Source organism: Lepisosteus platostomus, chromosome 22 (assembly GCF_059453375.1).
Source record: "Lepisosteus platostomus isolate fLepPlt1 chromosome 22, fLepPlt1.hap1, whole genome shotgun sequence".
In the NCBI taxonomy this organism is placed as follows: Eukaryota; Metazoa; Chordata; class Actinopteri; order Semionotiformes; family Lepisosteidae; genus Lepisosteus; species Lepisosteus platostomus.
In genome coordinates this window covers 12,851,364-12,871,774 of record NC_142632.1, presented here as the reverse complement: position 1 = coordinate 12,871,774, position 20,411 = coordinate 12,851,364, and the positions used below count along the sequence as shown (strand labels likewise).

At 36.2% G+C, this 20,411-nt stretch overlaps 1 protein-coding gene across 3 annotated transcripts in view; it reads right to left on the bottom strand.

Moving 5' to 3' along the window:
• Window positions 1-20,411, bottom strand: part of caln1 (calneuron 1) — a 51,781-nt gene that overhangs the window by 6,001 nt on the left and 25,369 nt on the right. For all 3 annotated transcript variants that reach the window (XM_088615877.1, XM_088615874.1, XM_088615876.1), the window contains exon 5: window positions 740-896. In XM_088615877.1, the coding sequence (XP_088472003.1) occupies window positions 740-896 (157 nt within the window). The remainder of the gene's footprint in view (window positions 1-739; window positions 897-20,411) is intronic.

Here is a 20,411-nt window from a genome sequence, read left to right as displayed (position 1 = left end):
ACATGTCATGGTGCTCTCAATTTAAAAAAACCATGTAGCGCACTAGACTGGAATTTCATTTGTCTGCCCAAATTCTCCTTAAATTAACAAAGTCAGTGTCTAATTAGTAAAGACAACTGCTCATAAATAACCAGAGCTTCCAGAAACCATAACTTATTAGGGTATTCATCAGTGAGTTTCAGGAGTGCTGGAGATCTGAATAAAGACAAAACATGGGAAGATTTTATTTCTCTCTTTGAAAAGGTAGATGTAATTTATACTGAAAAATAGGTTTTAATTTCCATTCTAGTGGCTATTAGCAAACAATCTGCTGGACTCAAAGCTCTTTACTAGAAAATATGAATATTTAAATTATTACTTAATATGTTATCAGATAGTGACACAACTAATTCCACGGGGACTGTGGGGACTTAGCAATATTTATTCATCACTATTTCTTCAATATTTTTCAACAGCTTTGAAGGCTAATGTAGGAAAGCAAAAAAAAGAAAAGGACCCTGCTTGTCTTTTTAATCTGCCAATTATTTCATCGCTTGTTGTACTGATGACATTGCTTAATTAGCACTACATACAGTACTGTAAAGGCATCATCAGTGAAAGACAATGTACAGTACAGTTGTTTGACAGAGGCTGATTGTGAAAGCCTAACCTCAATGCTTACTGACAGGGAAGACAGATCTAAATAAAGTGGCTGGAGAGCTACGTGTGTTGAAAATCACCGTGCCGATTCCTTACTCACCTCCTTCAAACTCCGTTTGGCAGTTTCCAGAGTTTTCATTCAGGCTTTCCTCTTCGTTGATGATGATGTTTTCAATGTCTTTCATTGTGAGGTGATCCCGGAAAGCATGAAACAAGATGTGCTTGAGTTCTTCCAGTGTTATTCGCTGCATGTCAAACTGGATGAAAAATAAATCACATCATTAATGTTGCGGACTTTGCACAACCGTTCCAGTTCAATAAACAACTCAATGTGCACTGTGTGACAACTCAGTTCTGTCTGGGATGAATTAACCTCCACTTTGTGCACAGCATTTCTTTAACCAGTCAGCTAAATTATTTCATAGAGCAGATATGAGCTCCATCTTAATGCAGATTTCGTTTTTAATTTTACACCAATGTGATATCAAGCTATAACACAGCCTATAACCAGGGGATATTCTCATTGTTTCATAGTCATAAAAATGCCTCAGAATTTCTATCAGTAACTTTTTAACGGCCTTCATAGTTTAATTGAGTCTTCTATTGCACCTGTTAAATCTCATGTTAAGTGCAGTCATGTGCTTCACAAGCAAAGTGATCCTTACTAAACAATGAATCTAAAGAAAGAAGTGCCATACGGTACACAACAAACTTAGTGATATTTCTGAATGCTGCTTTTTCCATACTCAAATTGTAATTTTCACACTCCTGATAAAAGCATTCTTGAAGCATAAAAGGAATATACTGCTAAACCACCTAATGAAGTTCAGGCAACCAGTGGAAAGGAAATCTCGTGAAACCAACACGGGCTTAGGAGGATAAAATCCGAGAACATAAAAGCAGCAAAAGCTGTCGATGTGCCAGTCCCAGCATTAAGATTTATAAGACCTACTAAAAGGGATTACATTTTAGAGAAAAGAAACAGTGTCTCAAGCACAAAGCCCCTCTCCAACACAGAAGAGGAGTTACTGCAAGCGTCTTTCTTTTATGGCCTTACAATAAAATTACAAAGTGCTCATTTTTATGCTTTGCCATTTCCCTCATGGAATTATGTTCTGAATTCGGGGATTCAGTGCCAATAGGCTTCCCCTGAAAGGTGCATCTCTGCTTACACGAAGGTTAATGAAAACAACAGTGATATGGGTTCCGTTAAGGATTCCCAAAGCTGATCTTCTTATCCCTATGACAAATGAATAAGTCGAATATTTAATATACACTGGTGCATTTTGTTCTGTGCCACAAAATCCTCGTACGTAAAGGATCATAGAGCTGTTTGGCAGCCTTCTTTTTAAAATAATTCTAGGGATCAATAATGCGGGACTATTTTCCTCTCCTGTCCTTCATTCTAAAGAAAACAACTGAAGGTTAAGAAGTATTACAGTGCATATACAGTATATTCATGTCTTAATCTCCTACGAATTTATCATAATGAAAACATTTAAGTGATGGCACAAACATGTCATATGTAGTTAGTGAAGATGTCAGCACATTTGAAATGGGAAAGGTTGAGGCTGGAAATGCACCAGATTATACCAGGAAAATTAGATATAAACACACATCCCATGAGGAAGGTTTATGACAAGAAATGATACTTACTGTCATTCCTAGGTTTAAAAACCTTGTTCAAATAACCTTCTTATGCAATAAAGTCTAACAGTAGGGTATGGAGGGTTAGTCACAGATATTAAAATATTCAGAATTAAACTTATTTGGTCATTATAGTCGACTACATTTATGCAAGCTCTAACATTTCCTTTCCAATTAATTAAAACAAGTAAACGTATTTAAAAAATATGACCATCCACCTTGGTATCTCACTTTTGGCATAGTTAATAAATAACAAAGAGCAGGTAGATATAAAGATATAATCATAATTAATAGAAGCCATTAAAGTCAGCAGGGTTGTATTTTTATGCCCTGTAATTCCAGCCCTGAGTCACTAAATCACTAATATTAAAACAAATGTCATATTGTCTATAAGTTCTATAAGTTCCTTGAAGCACTTGGAAAGTATAGTACAGCCATTCCATATCCAATAAGACATACGTTGACTTTTTTAACACCACCATTTGGAATTATTGTTAAAATCATCTCTCCCGTTTTGTGACAAACATGACATCTAGCCCATTGCTTATTTTTTGCCATTGCACCCAGAACAGACAGAGCTCAGATATCACAAAGAAGTGTATCCCCTAGCAACTGTGATAGTACTTAGATAAATCTTTACCCCACTGGGAGCACCCAAGCATAGTCTCTCAGCAACGCATACCTTACAGTTAAGTCACCTGGGGTGACTTAAGGTTGGAGGCTAACATACTGTGCGCACACTGTGCTTTTAGGCTGACATAAAGTGTGCAGCTGTCGCACTGAGAAAAGAAGCTACTATTTCCCATTTTAGAGGTCAGATTATTCAAATTCTCATAATAGATACATAAAGGGCATGTGACTAGTCTTAGCATTACACAAATTATTTAATGCACCTCAAAATCGAGTTCATAATCGGGGGGGGGGAGGTATTACTGTACATACTATTCAGAGATCAAACACACTCTAAATATAAAAAATATATATAGAAAATATTCTACATACATGACAATCTTTTTACAGCTGTCGTTTTACGTACCTGCCTCAAGCATTTATTCTTTAATATTGTTGGCAAAGATTAAGTATCAGGAAAAAACATTTACACCTATTTTCCCCAGGACTTGGTACCTATAAATACGTTTTTGTTTACATTTAGATGATGAAGTCCACACTTTATGATCATACAGTACTGTATATATGTTCCTTCAACCAATGAAGCTTTGACACCTGGCTGGGATTAGTTGATTGGAAACCGATGAATGAGAAGAAAGTGTAAAAAGAAAACTCAATTCATTTTATACAGTATCACACTGACCGCGGATAGTGGAATAACGCTTTTATTCCATTTGTCATTGCAGTTAAAGTGACCTTCAAGGGTGAGTAAAGATCAAAGCGAACAAGTTTGTGAACTGTGCATGCTCTACAGACACGCTAATTCACGAGAGTGAAAAGAAAGGCAAGTTTCATGGTCAAGCTTTACTGCTGAGGAAGAGTTTTCTATGCAGTGGTTATCTATGAGCCTTGAAGTAGATGCAGAACCCACAATGTGCACCAATTCAGACACTTTACCATGGCTACCAGCCCTGAACAGCCTTTTGTGCACTGCAGGAAATGCTTTGTTTTTTTCACGAGTGAATCCAGTTACTGAGACAAACGTACACACTAATAGCCTGAACAGGTTGACCACATATTATTTTCCATCAAGAAAATATTACAATCTACACTTATTTTGATCTTAACATACATAAACTAAGAATGTTTCTTTTGTAGATATACACAATAAAAAGAGAATATTATGAAGCTGATGTTGTGCGCAGGATCGTGCTTTTGATTTGCATTTCAGTATGTTCACTACAAACAACAGGTGAAGCAATGCATGTTGCTGCAGACAGCAGCTCTAGATCTTGTGTTGTGTCTTTGTAGACAGCTTGAGAAATGTTTTAAATGCCCCAGAAAATAACTTGAGTTAGATCTCACTGGCAGCATACTAATCTGCAGCTGTCAGTAGTCTGCTACTTCTAAGGCACAGATAAAAAATGCTGTATCTTGGGTTGGAAACAAGAGTTGTGGGGAAAGAGAAGGAAACTGAATGTAATAAATTCCAGAGCAATGGAGATACATACATCGGCAGATCTCCCCCATGAATTCAGTCAGGTTAGGGAAAGGATGATCTTAGCTCCTTAATCACTCAGTCGGTACCCTCAATTCAAATTCAACAATACATACACTGTATATTATTCCTTTACTTCTTAGTTTATGATTATTTATGACTCAGATTCCAAAATCTAAGCATTCCCATATATTATTCAAGTATTTCTATAAAATATCCCCAACTAATCCAGATGTTTCGGGGGGGGGTTGTGCTCTGAACACCCAATTTTGCGCATTTTGGCACTAATCCTTATCAATTTCATCAGCTTTCTGGTTGTCTCTGTTCTATTTAATCTCAACAAAAAAATAAATAGCAAACTAATTATTGTGGTTCAAGCCCTGGACAAAGTGCTGCATGCTAAATCATGAATTTTTATGCACAGTAATTTATTTTTATTTTTTAAAGAAATGCCTAAGATCCTTTGTGGTTTATTTTGAGGCCAAAGAAAAACCCAAACAGAACAACAGAGCAGGGGTACAGTTAGCATATGTATTCAAATACAGTATATGATTGGACAAATACCTATTTGCCCATTTTCCCTCTTCCTACCAAGCTCTGGAACACAGAGCACACTATCGAAAAGTCTGTCAGATAATGCCTTTATTTATTTGCTGCTCGTCTGAGCATGAAAACTACTTTACATGTTGTAAAATATATCCTGCAAGACTAACCATGAAGCACAGAGAAATGGATCAATGATGAAAAAATGCAGCTACAGTATAAATGAAAGAAAAGCTTAATGCATTTCACTGATTATCAATGTATTAGTATGTTTTAGATTTCCGTAATAGGTCACCTGTTAAAAAGCATGGGATTGTACACAGGACTCCCTTCCCTCCTGATCTTTAAAGAGGAATGAAATTATTGACAGATCTAGCTTGGTTCACGCATTAATCCACTTAACAGTAATTATTACCACATCAATTGGATGTGCCCCGAGCATGGAAGCCTGAAAGTCACAGAATGTCCTTATTTCACCCTATACTGATGCCTAATAATCAGACAAAAACAGTACCAGCAACACGAAGGACACCCACCCTCCTCCCAGCTGAAGTTGTCAATAGGCCAATACCGAAAAGCAATGTATTTGTTTTGCATTGGCAACACTGATTTTACTCCTTGGTCATGCCAATGAAGCACCTTGAATTGAATAAAAAATGGCTTAGGAGAAAAACAGCTTTAAATGGCACAGAGCCCTAAGACACACAATGGACAACAGCCAGTTACTTTTCTAGATTCCCTTACCAAGGCACTGCCTGGGAGACTCTGTGGGCAAAATATTCTCAAACCTTCATATTTAGCACACAACAGGGTAAATTAATATTGTTAAGAAGCCTGCTTTATTTCCTCTACGACAACCACTGACTCTTCAGTTCTGTACTGATGAGACAAGAGGATGTGGAGTGCAGCTCTGCAGAGCACATGAGGAAAAGAACCCTTTTTAAAGCTGCATTGATGAGATTTAATGTCTAGAGGGATACATTGATTCTCATTTCCAAAGTCTACTGAAAAACAGCTACATTAGAAATTTATTATTATAAAGGGTAACCAACCAGAACACGGATTAAATGGAAGTAACAGTCCCTGCCAGACAACAGAGTTTATTTTTCTAACGACACCCGTTAGTAAAAACACACAGCACCATTCAGCCAAACTGTTATTTATTATTAACCTTTTTATGAGACTTTGATTTTCAGCTCAACAGTCTATTATGGATCAGGAATTTAAAAAAAAAAACAAAAGCTGAAAATGTTCCAGGATATAACAAATGCTTTGCATGTTTTTCCATTTTTCTGTTCAAGCAAGAATGAAATGCTTCTCCTGTGCTCATCCCTATAGAGTTTCCCTGTGTGTTACAATTCCAATAGGCATAATCCTGCCTGGGGTTCTACTCTCTTGGGACACGCCACTTCTAATATGGATGAACAAAGATTCTTTTTCTTAACAAAGGCTTTTAAATAACTTTTCGGCTGTGGTTCACTTATTAATGTAAGCATCTCTGACGTTTTCCATTTTAGTTTAATTTACCCCTTGTTTTAGAGCAGAGAAAACAGATGTTTTTTCATTTTTAATTTTTTTTAAATCATCTTTTTACTTTCTTATTCCTCAGGCTCTTCTTGATTCATTTATTAAAGCATTTGGGCACCAATGCGTTCTAGAGTTAGATTTGCTCTTGGGGTAAATACGTTCAGTCTTTCAAGCAGAATATCTTCAAAACGTTTCGGTGTGGCTCACTGTTATACTGTTATATAACCAAGGAGTAACCTTTGAATGCAAGCAAAAATTTAGAGTATACAAGATGACTTATACTTCACAAAAGCCTAAAGATTTTAAAGCATTAATAATTGCTGGCATATTAAGCAGCAATGTACCCCAGTTCTCCCATCTGTCCTTGTCGACTTTGTCCAGGATTATGGCTCCATCTGCTTCTTCAGTGGACTTTATCCTCACGAGCTGGTCCAAGTGGTTGGCTTTGAAGCATTTCTGTAATTTGGTCTTGATCTGGCTCATTAAACTGAAATCACGTTCACCGGCTGCACTACATGCTTGGAAAGTGCCATCAATGACAATAAGTGGCTCACTGTCCAGAGTACCTTGTGATCAAATGTCCATATTGTTCATGGGTTATTCTTTCTTTTTTAGCCACAGACTTGAACTCTATGTACTGCTGGCATCTGTGCTCAGTTGCTCAGTCATCTAATTGCTTCAGAACAGCTTGGAACTTGTGTGTGTCCTGATATTTTATTTGTCCCAAAATCAAAATTCTGCCTATTTAAATCCAGCCCTTTGATGTCAAAAGCAGACCACGCATTGTGCTCATTTTCAGAAAATCAAGCATCTGCTCACACTTTACAAACAGAATAATATCTGTTGTATTAACTGGATTGTTAAACTCGTATCTATCTTGGCTTCTCCAGTGAACATCTACCCATCTACCCTTGACAATGGCGCTAGGTGGGTGGCCCAGTAATGTAGAGGAACAAGGATGGGGTGCCATATTTATGTAAGGCTGCCACCAGCTACACTGATTCCATTAGTGTACCATCTCATAGGACAATAAAGTATTGATTATGCTATATAATAATTGGCAAGTGTCATTATGTTTTTTTTCCATCCTCCTTTGTTTTATTCTCTCTCTGATTAAGGCCCAGAATCCCTGTCCTACACTGCTCTATGGTGAAACGAAGCTGTTCCTTTCTTAGTATCTAAGCTCAGCCGAGAACCTGGCGCCCACAATCTTCAAGGCTACAGTGAAGTTGTGCATACACGTAGCTAAGAGAGAACATACTGTAGGTCTTCTTCTGCCTTTGCAAAGACCTTGTCTAGTCTTTAGACAGCATTATTCACCTCAATTTCAGGGAGATATTTAACTGTTTGTTGACTCTGGGTCCTGGATGTTAAATATAAAATCTTTAAAACAAAACCATATACCGTATACTTATTTTTACAAAGAAAATAAGTAAGGTGCAAGCAGCAGTCATAATAATGGAGCCAGTCAAGAAAAGAAGACACTACATTGCTCCTGATACTGTTACGCTTTGTAGTCCTTTGCAGAAAGCTAGTTTCTGAATTGTGATATACTGTACAGTAGATACTCTTAAGCTGTTATCTACTCCCTCCAGTAGTTCCACATATTGTCCTCATTACTTGGTGACAATGACAGCCATCAACCATCAAATAATTATCATTTTCAATATGACTTGTTTTAAAATTAGCAGCTTCAGCTTCTGCTTCTATGCAGATCACTCTTACATAGGTTCACTGCATCATCACTTTAAATATAGATGAAGATGGGTGTCAGTTTTTTAAGATCTCTTAACAATTTTCACAGTATAAAAGCCATTTGAACTGCCAGATCGTTTGAAAATCTAACCTCAATGCAGAGAAAGATCAGTGTTCAGAAGCACAAAAAATATATCATTTCAAAGCTGTAGTTCAAAAATTGTATTGATCCCCATCTCTAAATGGCCCGTTGATCCTCATAAATACGTCAAGATACCAGCATAATTTATATTTTAATCATTGACGCTCACTTGCACATCATTAGGTGGAAGATTGATAAAGCAATAAGAAATTAACAAGTGCTAAATAATTAGAAGCATTAAAAAAACAAAGGCTGCCAAAGTATGATGGATGATGACAATATATAAAGCACTGGACATCTGCTGTACTGCATGTTACCCAATGTACAGTGAACAGTGATGTATGGCTGATACAGTACTGATGTACACTGATCATCAATACTGGGCCATTTGTTGAGATCTCAACTATTCCTAATGTTTGCTCTATGAGATCTAAACTATTAAGAAGTGATGAATCCTGGGTGTGACACATCATGTTTCTATGAAAACAAAGGAATGTTATTCAGATGAGAGATGAGCTCAGGAAATTGCCTGGACAGATGGTTGCTGTCTGCGTGGTTTTCTGATGACAGGGATATCAAATTAAAGGTGCTCAGATGTGTTAATCAGGAAGGATGGTAGCAGACAGAGGAAGATTCTCTTCTGTTTTGCTGCCCTCTTTATTTTCTCAGTTATTATCCACTCGTTTGTCTTTCCTTTCAATCATATAAGGAAACAGTTTAGTTTAGGGGCTGCAAAGGACTCATAACACTGTTAATCAGCTAATGACTCATATTTGTTGTTCATTGTAAATTTACTAAATTGTCAATAAAATATGTATCTAAGAAAAATACTTTTTTATTAAACATTATTAATCAATAGCAAGAATTATTTCTCTTTTAATCTATCGCAGGTTATAAATACAGCACTTTATAAATGTAATTTGCAGTCTTTCATCTAAAATGTTACTGGTAAATCAGTGCTAAGCACACTAGTGATTACAATAACCTCTGGACCATTTTCTGCACTGGATGAACTAAAACAATTATCTGCAATAAAATGTTATTTTGCTCTTTCATAAACTCTGTCTTTCCTTTGCTGTCAGCCGCAGTCTCCCGACTTAAATGATTATATGGCCTTAATTCATCAAACAGAACACGCTTGGAATACGATTTTGCACCTTGAATCAAAGACTTGTCCGTCTGAATACAAAGTGACTTCAAAAGCCGTCACGAAAACCTTTTGAAATTTGTTTTAAGGCCCCCCAGAAAAAAAAACAGTTCTGTTATCAAAGCCTTCAAAAAAAACCTCCAGTGCTTTATCCTGCTTCTAATAAGGAACAATATTTTATTAAATATTAATATAATATTTTACTGGATTCTAAATATGAACCTAAATATTTACAGGCAAAATGATTAACAAAGCGAAGGAATATCACTATGCAGACTAAATGAGTTTCAGTAGACATAAGGGAAAACAACTTCAAAATTAACATTTTGATTTTATTTAACTTTTCTAGCCTGGAGTCTTTCCCCACTTTACTCTAGTTTTAGCTTTTAAATAAATCCCCAATTGAGCAAATGTCTGCAACCAATGCATATTATGTTTATTACATATCTATGCAATATATTTAACATATTTTGATATATACCCATAATGAGTAGGGACATTTTTAGCTCAAGAAGGAGTTCAGAGAAACCCTTTAACTTAATTCTCAACGGCTGGTCACTTCAGTGGTATTTGTAGGAAAGGCTGCTCTGTAAAACTCTACTGCTGCTACTGCATCTATCACAAAATTGATGATTATCTGTTCAGTTTGCTTTTCAATTAAAGGAATAAGTTAAAAGAGGAGAATATCTTGGGGCTTCGGTTGTCTTAGAACTATTTTTACATAGGCCCTGTTTTACTGTGCACTGCTCAGGTCTCCCTTGATATTTCAGAAACTCCAGGATATGATTGAAAAAAAAAGAGCAATACAACACCCGCCGCCCCCATACTTCAGCGCTTGAAACAGCTATATTTTTTTTCCAAAAGCTTCGACAAAGAAGCTAGTTTTTTCACTTCACACAATGGAAGAAAGGCAGCACATGGTAAGCAGATGCCAGAAATTACAATACATTCTAAACAAAATGGATGATGGTGAACTGGTTCTTGCAGAGGGCACGCTGACACATTCTGGACACCCCCAAGAAACCACCAGGTTAAGCTGCCTTGTTGTCAAAGTGAGCACAGAGACAAACATAACACAGAGGCTAGAATATCACCACAAGATGAATCTGCATCAGGTGATTAAGTCACAATAAGCGAAATGTATAGAGATAACCCAGTTACCCTTGTCTTTGAGGTCAGAGCTGAATGTAAATTAGGGTTTGGGAGGAAATTAATATATTGATCTGCCACTATCTGGAACAGTAAGTTATTGATTTCACCAGGACCAAGTTTAAAACCACAGATCTTTGTTTCACCAACATAATCTCCATCATAAAGCAAAGAAGAATCACCTCCATTAACCTGGGAAGCTGGACTCATGATAGCATTATGTGGGTCAAACACCTTTACTGGATGAGGAAAATGAGTCTGGGATTGGAATTCACGGAACGGAGGGATCGGTGCCTGATATCTGCTGTCTCATTTCTGTAATTGCTGAGACTGGAGAAAATGAAGTAAAGGACAGAGATAGGGTGAAAATTACCAGCACAAATACTGTAGGTAGTGTGTACTTTCAAATATCTGGTGCTGTGACTCTCTCTCCCTCCAGCCCTCCATCGAGCTAGGATTGAAAATAACACTTCACTCCCACACGTGATACAGAAAAGCACAAACAGGAGGGCAGTTTGTCAAAAGTCTCTCGGCTCCATCTACATATCTGAAATTAAAATCAGTCCAACAAAGACGTCACTCTTCTCCTTGGCATGGGTATTCACACAGTGCAGACTGGTTTTATAGCAGGTACAGGTCGGTCCCTAACCATCAAGCCATGGATTTAGATTGTCTTCAGCACCTCTCAATTCAGAAAGGATCCCAGGGGTATCTCAGTCACTGCCTGGACAAAACAGTTCAGGCAGGGGGACCCTGGTCTTTCCTCTGGCCCAAACAATGTCATGCACTTTGGTTTAAATGAGTGGTCAAACTAACAACTTCTGATTAAACTATTATTCTGATTCCGATTTATCTGGCTGCTTGTTTATATTATTCTGATTCCATTTAAGCACGGACTGCTAGACTTAAGAACCCTGAGTTAAGGAGCTCATCCTTAACTGCTAACTGTGCAATGCCTCAGAATTCAACACACCTCTGCACTCTGCATTTGTGACTTGGCTACCACATTTTTATTCTTCTGCTTGTTTATTGTTTGTACAAACTGTCACTACTCTTTACTGTTTTCTAATGTACATTCTACAGTGTGTGGTATTATTTGTTGTTCCTGATGGGAATCTGAATCTGAGGAGCAAGAATAAACTGGGAAGTATTGTCAAACTATGTCAGAAAGTCAAGAGTGAGATCTTTTGACCTTGTCCCACACCTACTGTATCACTTGTGAGTTTTGCTTAAGGCATATTCTGTCCTAGAGATTGTTTTGCAATCTTTGCTTAATGAATTCCAATTACTACTCCAATTACAGATCTACCATTTTAAAAACAAATAGATTTAAGTTTTTATTTATACATGTGGCTATAGCATTGCTTAACTAATGATTATTTTGTGTATGTACTGTACAGTATATGTGGATTGTTTGTTTGCGTGTTTTACTTTATATTGTCTGCTGCTGTAAAACAAAATGCCCCTTTCGGATAATAAAGACTCTCTCTATTAGTATTCTCAATAACAGCAAAATAATGAGAAGCCTGGACACAGGCCAACATAACGTGGGTTTTGGATGCAACGAGTTCAGAGTGACGCTGAAATCAGCAGGGACTGTGTTCAGGGTCAAGTGGTTATTCTGTGTAATTTAATGAATGCTAGGAGGTAGTCAAGGTGACTTGTACGTTATGCAAGCTACACAGTAACAGGTGACTTCTTACAATGCAAGAGGAAGGACTAAGGCAGGTTACAGATGAGCTGGAGTCTCAGGCTGTTTGGGAATTCTTTCAGAAAGAGATCGGAAATGAGGAAACAGTAAAGCAAGTGTACTTGTGTGTGTTAAGTCTTTAGCTTAAGGTGTGTTCTGTTTAACCTAACCCGTGCGGCATTAGTTTTGTTACGTTTGTTACCATGGGAATATGCTGAATTAGATTATGCCTCTTCAAAAAACAAATCCATGGCATAGTCAAGCCTGCCTACAAACTTTTCAAATTTGATTAGAAGAAAAAGGAATTTCATCATTCAGTTATGACCCCGATACGGCATGTAGCTAGTCAGCGATTTTAAAATCATACATAATAATGATATGCATTTCAAACGTGCCACTGGCTTTAATGTTTACTAAAAGAAAAATAACATCAATGTATAAAATAAATCATATATCAGAACTTGAAAATATTTCTGTGGTTTGAGGAGAATTATTTAAAATACACTGCAAGCTAAAACCACATTTTACATCCTTTCTTTTCAGTATTATTGATTTTTGCTTTAACATGCTTGTTGCTGCTACATTTTACAGCAAAAGTCCCAAAAGCTAAGTTATTAACTGCAAAGTCAGCAGTATCCAAACCCAGAATATAGGTTCAAGCACATTCAATGCCTTTTCTACTTTTTTGCAATAAGTATTTTAATACCTTTCTACCAAACAGCAAAGCTTCTGCAATTCAAACACAGGTAATATAAATAATGAAATGGTACATTGCGAAGAGAAAGTGTTACCTTTTCAGGGACATTCTGTTCTTGCAGTGAAAACCACCTTGATGTTATAGACACTTGCGGAGAAGCCATCTACAGTCTGTTCTCACTGTTTTTAAAGGTTTATATCTTGATGAAGAAACCCAAAAAACAGATCCAAACAAACTTAATTTCCTATGAAACAGAAAAAGTCCTTACTGCTTTAATACAGTTACGTAAGTAAAGCAGAATGTGTGCTGTTACAATCAGAAACTATTGAAATGACTGCTTTCTTGGTAATAATGTAAGCACTCCTAACAGTATGCTCTTTACCTTGTTTTTTATCACAAATGGAAGATTTACGTACTCTTTTCTTCAAAACTATTCTTTCAAATCCAACAATTCTTTTCTCTGTGTTCAGAAAGATTTGGGCAGTCAATATAATAGGAACTGCTCCACACCTCTATGTATTTTTAAAAGGTGAATACCTGCCAAGGTCAAATTACCAACTGATCTGACAACACTGAGAACAGCTGTACATGCACACAGTCCATCTGATATCTTGGTGAAGGCCTGTTAGTCTTATCCATAATGTGGTGCAATGTAATTGGATTTGTGTGCTTGGCTAAGTCTTATACATATTCCTGAAGAAAAGGCTTAATTTTCATTCAGTGTTTATCTTACTTCTCAGAATTCTGCTCCGTTGGACTGGACTAAGCTTGGTGTGAAAAAAGCGCCACCAATTTAAATGGGAAAGTGAAATAAATGGTCTCGGATTTTAAACGAGAAAGCCTTGTGTGATAAGAGGCTAGTGCAAAACTTCACCACATAACTTCTGAGGTCTGTCACCACTTACTTACCTACAGTATTGTGACTGTTGAAACAAAGTCTCTTTCCAAGTACTTTGGTGTTAATTATTGTAATACATTTATCTATATATTGGTTTCAGATTAGTCTTACATCTTGTGGAGCCACAGTTCTGTCCATGTCCATATCCTTGTCAGTCTGATCCATCATGTAATGTTAAGGTTACAGAGCCCATTTGTCTCTGGTGGCTTCTTGTCTTCCAAGAGGAGTGAGGGGTGAAGCTTACGGTATTTAACCCAGCCCTCAGGGTGCAACAAGTCCGTGACTAAATCCTTGAAATTCTAGTGAAATCTTTCCTTGAATGGTGGCAGTTAAGTGATTTTGCATCTGTTTTGCATAGAGCACTACTAGTAAACAAAAGCTTTCAGTGCAATCTTTTTGTCTGTGTTTTTATGACTTCTGTGACTCTCTGAACTTACCTTCAGGTGGTTTTGCCATGCCTTGGTACAGCACAAGCTCTTAAGAATTATATTTGTACAAGAGCACTTAAGACATTTTGGCAGGCTGATGTTTTCAAGACAGCATGTCTACCATGAGATGCTGCAGACTTTTTCTGAAACAGAAAAGCTCTTTCATAATGCTGGTGACAACTGGCGAGGGAGTTAGAATCCTTGGCTTTTGTTGATGTGTCTTATTGCCAGCTATTTAATACCGTGACCTACATCCTTGTTTCCCCACTTCTGCTGTGCTCCTGATAATTGCAAACCAAATTAATGGGATTAGGGTTTTTTTAGAATAGAATATAATTAGAATAGAAAAACATATGCCACTGCTAGGACGCTTGCAAGTGCCAAATATTTAAAGAAAAAAAAATCATGAAAAAAGAAAAAAGAGGAATAAGGGACCAAAAAATGAAATGCTGATGATCATGGAACGGAGGCCACCGTAGAGGTGATGTTCACCACTAAGGGAGTTTTTCCAAATAGTGGCACCATGCAAACTGTAGCTCTCACGATAATATCATTTGCACATGTGCAAGTCGTTGAAGGCAGTTCTGCAGAAGGCACATTTGTACAAGCAACATGGGATTTTAAAACAAAATGAGAACGTGAGTCATAATTAACAGTGTTTTGGTAACTTTTACGAGGTTATTAATTAATCAGTAATTAAACCGGGTCTCTTAATGCTCTTTTTTTACATCTGACTTTGAGCAAATTTCTTGCAAATGACTCATACAGAGAGCTGCTACTGATTTACATTGGGGCCTGAACGAAAATGACAATTATGCATTATACAACATACAGTAGCTGCCTTACAAATTGCAATGTGAAATCTAATAGCTCTGGAAACCTGAAACACCTTCTGTTCATTAGACAATGATTCTGACAGCCAGAATCATCACCCAGAACAATTAAGAAAAAGGAACGATTTCCACAGCGTTAACTGCATACAATTCAGTTCCTAGTATTTCAGCTGTGAAATGTGAATGATCGCATTAAGCAAATAACATCTTAAGTGGATTAGAGAATGATCGGGACTTGTGGGGTGGGGGAGTAAGGTAGGAGTGTGATAATGCTGGATTTTTCATTCTTACCCTGCAAATATTTTAGATGAAGAATATTTTTTAAGCTCAAAGCCTCCCCCACAGCACAATTAAACTATGCATTCCTGCCAGTGAACAGACACCTACCAAGACATATGTCGTTTGACTACTGGTATTAGAGCAAGAAATAATCTGGCATCATTTGTCAAGCCCAGCATACAGACCATAGTAAGGAGGACTAAAAATTCCATCCAAAAATTAAAACAATAATTAACTATCATAGGGAGACTGTTTCAATATACAGTATAAACCAAAGCTGGAACAGTCTGCTTGAAATATAATGTACTATCTAATACTGTATGTGACAGAATAAAAGTTGGTTATTTAAAAATGTCTGTAGCTATCTAGGCAAGGGGTCTAAAAGCCATACTTTCCCATAAGAGATATACTACAGGTGATATACTACAGTATATTATAGGAGACCTTCTAAAATGGTTCAATTAACACAGTTTTAGGTGTAACAGGTCTAGTAGGATGGACTGCAGCTGTTCTGGTAATCTTACAGGACTCCAGATATATATTCAGGTCTCCTGTGCTATAGTGGATTTCTCAGTGGCTTGTGCAGGCAACATGTCTGTGGGGGGCTAGGAGGTTGAATCACGGGTTCAACCACATCTGTTTCACAAGATTAAACAAACTTGTGAATATGAAATATGAAAGCTGTGACACAGCCTCCTTCATCCACCCAATGGGAATTATCCATTGAGGTGCTGGGCTAGAAATTAATCCAAGCCTAAAATAACAACCACTTCAAATGCAATTCTCAATCATGGCAAAATGATGAATGTATCTCGTAGGTACTTGTTTTAGAATGAGCCACTGTATCACCAACGGAGCTTATCAAAATGTCAAAACTACTGCATATTTATTAATTTAAAAGGAATGTCAAAGAGCATATGACATGTCCACTGGAAGTTTAAGATGTCTTGACTTCAAAAGGGGGTATGTACTGTAAGTCTGACTCACTGCTGTAACTGTTTGCTGATACAAACTAGAGGAGAACTCAGGTTGCATTATTAATTAGTTCTGTGATGCCCTGGGCCTGTGTTTCTTCTAAGATTTTGTTGCTTTAGACATAAAAAACGTGATGGGAATCCTCTACAAATATGAAGACATTCTAATGGCGAACAGCCAGACACCAGGCCCATTAGCGTATTCAGATCCATTAACAGACCTCCACATCGATTTGAATTTGGACCAGCATTGCTTTTATATAATTGCATCATTTTGTTCTAAACTAGATAACAATATTTGCTAAAACAAACTGAGAATAGTGAAAGAAGAAGTCTTTTTTTGTTTGGATTATTATCTGTCGTATTTTTACAAAATAATTCTGTTTCCATATTTAATCTGCCATCTACGCAACATAAAAAAGCAGAAAATTACTTTGTTATTTTGTGCAATTTCTATCTGTAAATCCTTTCATCGATAAATAAAAAGTTTTTTTTAAAAAAGAGAATATTTATCGGTGAATCTCAGAGCCTTTAGTTTCACCAGAAAGGATCTAGCCTCGTTCTTTAAATACCTAAACTGGCACTCATGCGCACAATGGCCATTTGGGTAAGAACTTCCAGGGTGAAAACATTACCAAACATTGTTTCTGTTGTTAGCAAAGGCAATAACTTTAAAATGGAACATATTAAATTTGCATAATGAAAACAAGAACCTCATTGACTGGATCCAAATATTCAGTTTTTCCCCGTTTCCTTCTTACATCAGTGACGCTCATTTATAATTCATTTTCTTTGATATTTTCCAAAATTACAAACAACAAGCAAAGCTCCGCACAGGGAAATGAAAGATTAATGTGTGTGATGTGTAAGGATCTGATGTGAGACGCTTTATAAAGCATGTGTCCTCACAAGCATTTACCACCGTGTTAATTTTTGTAGAAGGTGATACACTGCTGAAATGTTTAAACTGAATGTGTTAACCCTTTCTTGTACAGAGGTTGATTTTGGCTTTATTAAGTTGCATAGAAAATCACCCTTTGCTATGTAATTTAATCTCATGTTACTGACTGTTTGAAAAAGCTGTCCCTTCACTGTTTATATCTTCATGTCACAGAAAACCTACAAAGTGCACTGGATTATATTTTTAATATAAACAACAGATTAAGTAAAATATCTTAAGGCTTCCATTAGAGTGTAATACCATCCATTTGGTAAACTCTGTATACACTGTAATCAAAGACATAAATGATTGGCTACCTCATACTGTCCCATCTAATCTCTATGAGTAAAGTAAATTCTTAATTAGTAACAGCTGCTGCAATCTCTTTATCATGACAACAATCTGTCACATATACTGTATAATACAGTACATGTCTATACAATAACAGTCCAGTAGGCACATTGATAATCATCTTGGACATTTCAAACAAGGCAGAGATGGTCAGATCTTCAGGTTTTCTGTCAGTTTTTACACACATTAAACAAAATATTCAGAGAATCTATGAGATACAGTATATCGGTAAATTAATTAATCTGAAAGGAATCAATAAATTGAGTCTATAAAATAAAGGGAGAACTTAGTAAAATGAGCAGATATTGAACAACTTTTGTCTTCAGTAGGTTAGGTTTTCAGACTTCAAAACCTAATTCTTGATAAAAATCCCCACGGTTACAAATTGTGATCATTTGTTTTAATATTTTACTCCACCTAACAGTCCAAAAACATTTCATGCATAAATTATTAGTGGTGATTTACTATATAAATCATGAATGTCCAAGTAAGACTGCCTGGCTATTTAGCACAGAGGAAAAAAAGTTTTAAAAAATAATATTTCTGATGTATATACTGTAACATGAATCACCCAGAAGGAATGTATTATACAATAAAGTATTTAACTATAAGTAGACAAAATTGGGCTACACAAAAATGTAATGAGTATTCAGAAAAACAGATGATTTTTTAATTTCCCTTCTAAAATTTCTTTTGCAAAGGCAGACATGGCTTATACTTTACATTTAATAATTACAGTGTGCTTGAAATACAGTTCTTGTGTAAACACTTGCAATTAAAAATGATTGTATAAACACTTCTAATACTGAATTTCACTCTTCATGTGGAGCACACAAGTATAAGCATGCAATTACTGTATATGGTATTAGCATGCAATTTTGTGAGAAATATCATTGAATTTTCATAATCTACCTATTAAGACTATTTAACATTCTCTCTATGCAAGGGCTTTAGTACTATGCTACATGTATCAATGTATTTTATTATATACAGTAGCTAATACATTTTAAGAGCAAAGCAATTCAAGGCTATACAGTTATTTCCACATTTCCATTTTTCAGAGTATTACATTTTTGTGGAATGGCCTACGTATTTTAAAAAGTCCCTGCATCAAGGACAAAATGAGAAGAGGTATTTGATTATTCATACGAGTGGCAAACAGCCTCAGTAGAAAGTGCATTTTCAAATCCATGGATACTAATCTTTTTTGGGGGGCTCAGTCATTTGTTTCCCCACACTATCAGAGAAAAAGTAACTCCTTCATTACATAAACAGTGTGTGGTCACTCACTTTGGGACTAATTAATAAGAATGGCAAGCAGCAGTAAATCAAACACCAAAATGTATATCCCTATTTATTTTCTACTTGATGCTTGATGGTAAGATGCCTGCATGCAAGGAAAAGACAATTGCACTCTCTGTAGATGTGGTGTAAGGATAGGATTGCTGTCTAGGGAAAACCCAATCTCTTCTTCAAGATTGCATATACGGTAATGAAGAGCATTTTGAGGAAACAATTTAATGAGGGTCAGGGTTTGATGAGATTAAGAATTACTGAATTGTGTTAGAGAATTTACAGTGAATATTCAGAACGAATTCAGATCTTTAGAAGATCTTCCGATTGATTAGTTTTTTCCCCTTCATTATCTTCTGTTCTAACTTAACCCATCATCCCACCCATCCTCCCCCTGTGTTTCAACTTTTACAAATTCTAACAGGGGTCAAATAAATATACAATATAAAAAATACCACATGCTAGCACATTGACATTTCTGCCATTTCTTCCATTGGTACTTGTTTATACCTAAACAGCTTTCTCTAGATTCTTGTGAAAGTCCAATGTCACCCAAATGGTTACTAACTACAACGTTCAGACAACTAAAAAAATATTAAAGAAAGACTGCAGATTTATATTAATGAGTAAGTACAGTATATACAGTAAATGTATCACAACTAAGCACATACAGTATCATCACTAAACAGTGTTTGGGGCAAGATGCAGCACACACATAAACACTGTATGACAATGTGCTCTTAGCAGCTAGGAAAGAAATTAATAAAGCACACAGTAAGTAAGCCATGAATTGTATTTAAGCCTTGCATTGATAATAGTACTTTGCAAGTCTTGTTGTGGTGTAGTGTAGAATTCAAACCATAGCATGTCATGTTAAAATCGCATAATGCACTAGTTAGGGCTCATTTTGAATACTGTATATAATTTTGGTCACCATGTCATAAAAAGATAGTCATGGAATCAGTCCAGAGAAGAGTTACCTTTCTAGGGCTTAAGGGAATGTCCTACACTGACAGACTGAAAGAACTGTCTTCCACTGAAAGAATTGAACCTTCTTTGTCTTTAACAGACAAGTATTCCACAAAGAAATTGACAAAGTCTACACAGATGACTTTTTCCCAAAATGAACAGCCTCTCATTTATGTACCTTTAAGTTCTTGATTGTTTTCTTCAGTAGAACAGTGATATAGGTTCAGTTCACATAAGCATCAGTATTAGTTTGAAAATGACAGATAGCTTATCTAATATCTAAATTAATAAGCAACCTCTGAAATGTTTAATTTTCATACTATCATATTATTAATTTTTACTTTACTAAATGAATTCATAATCTTAAATAACTAAAATATTTTTCAACTTGTAAATTAAGAACTAGCTTTCATTCAATATAACACATTGTTTGATATATGGAAGGTTTTTAATTCAAACAATG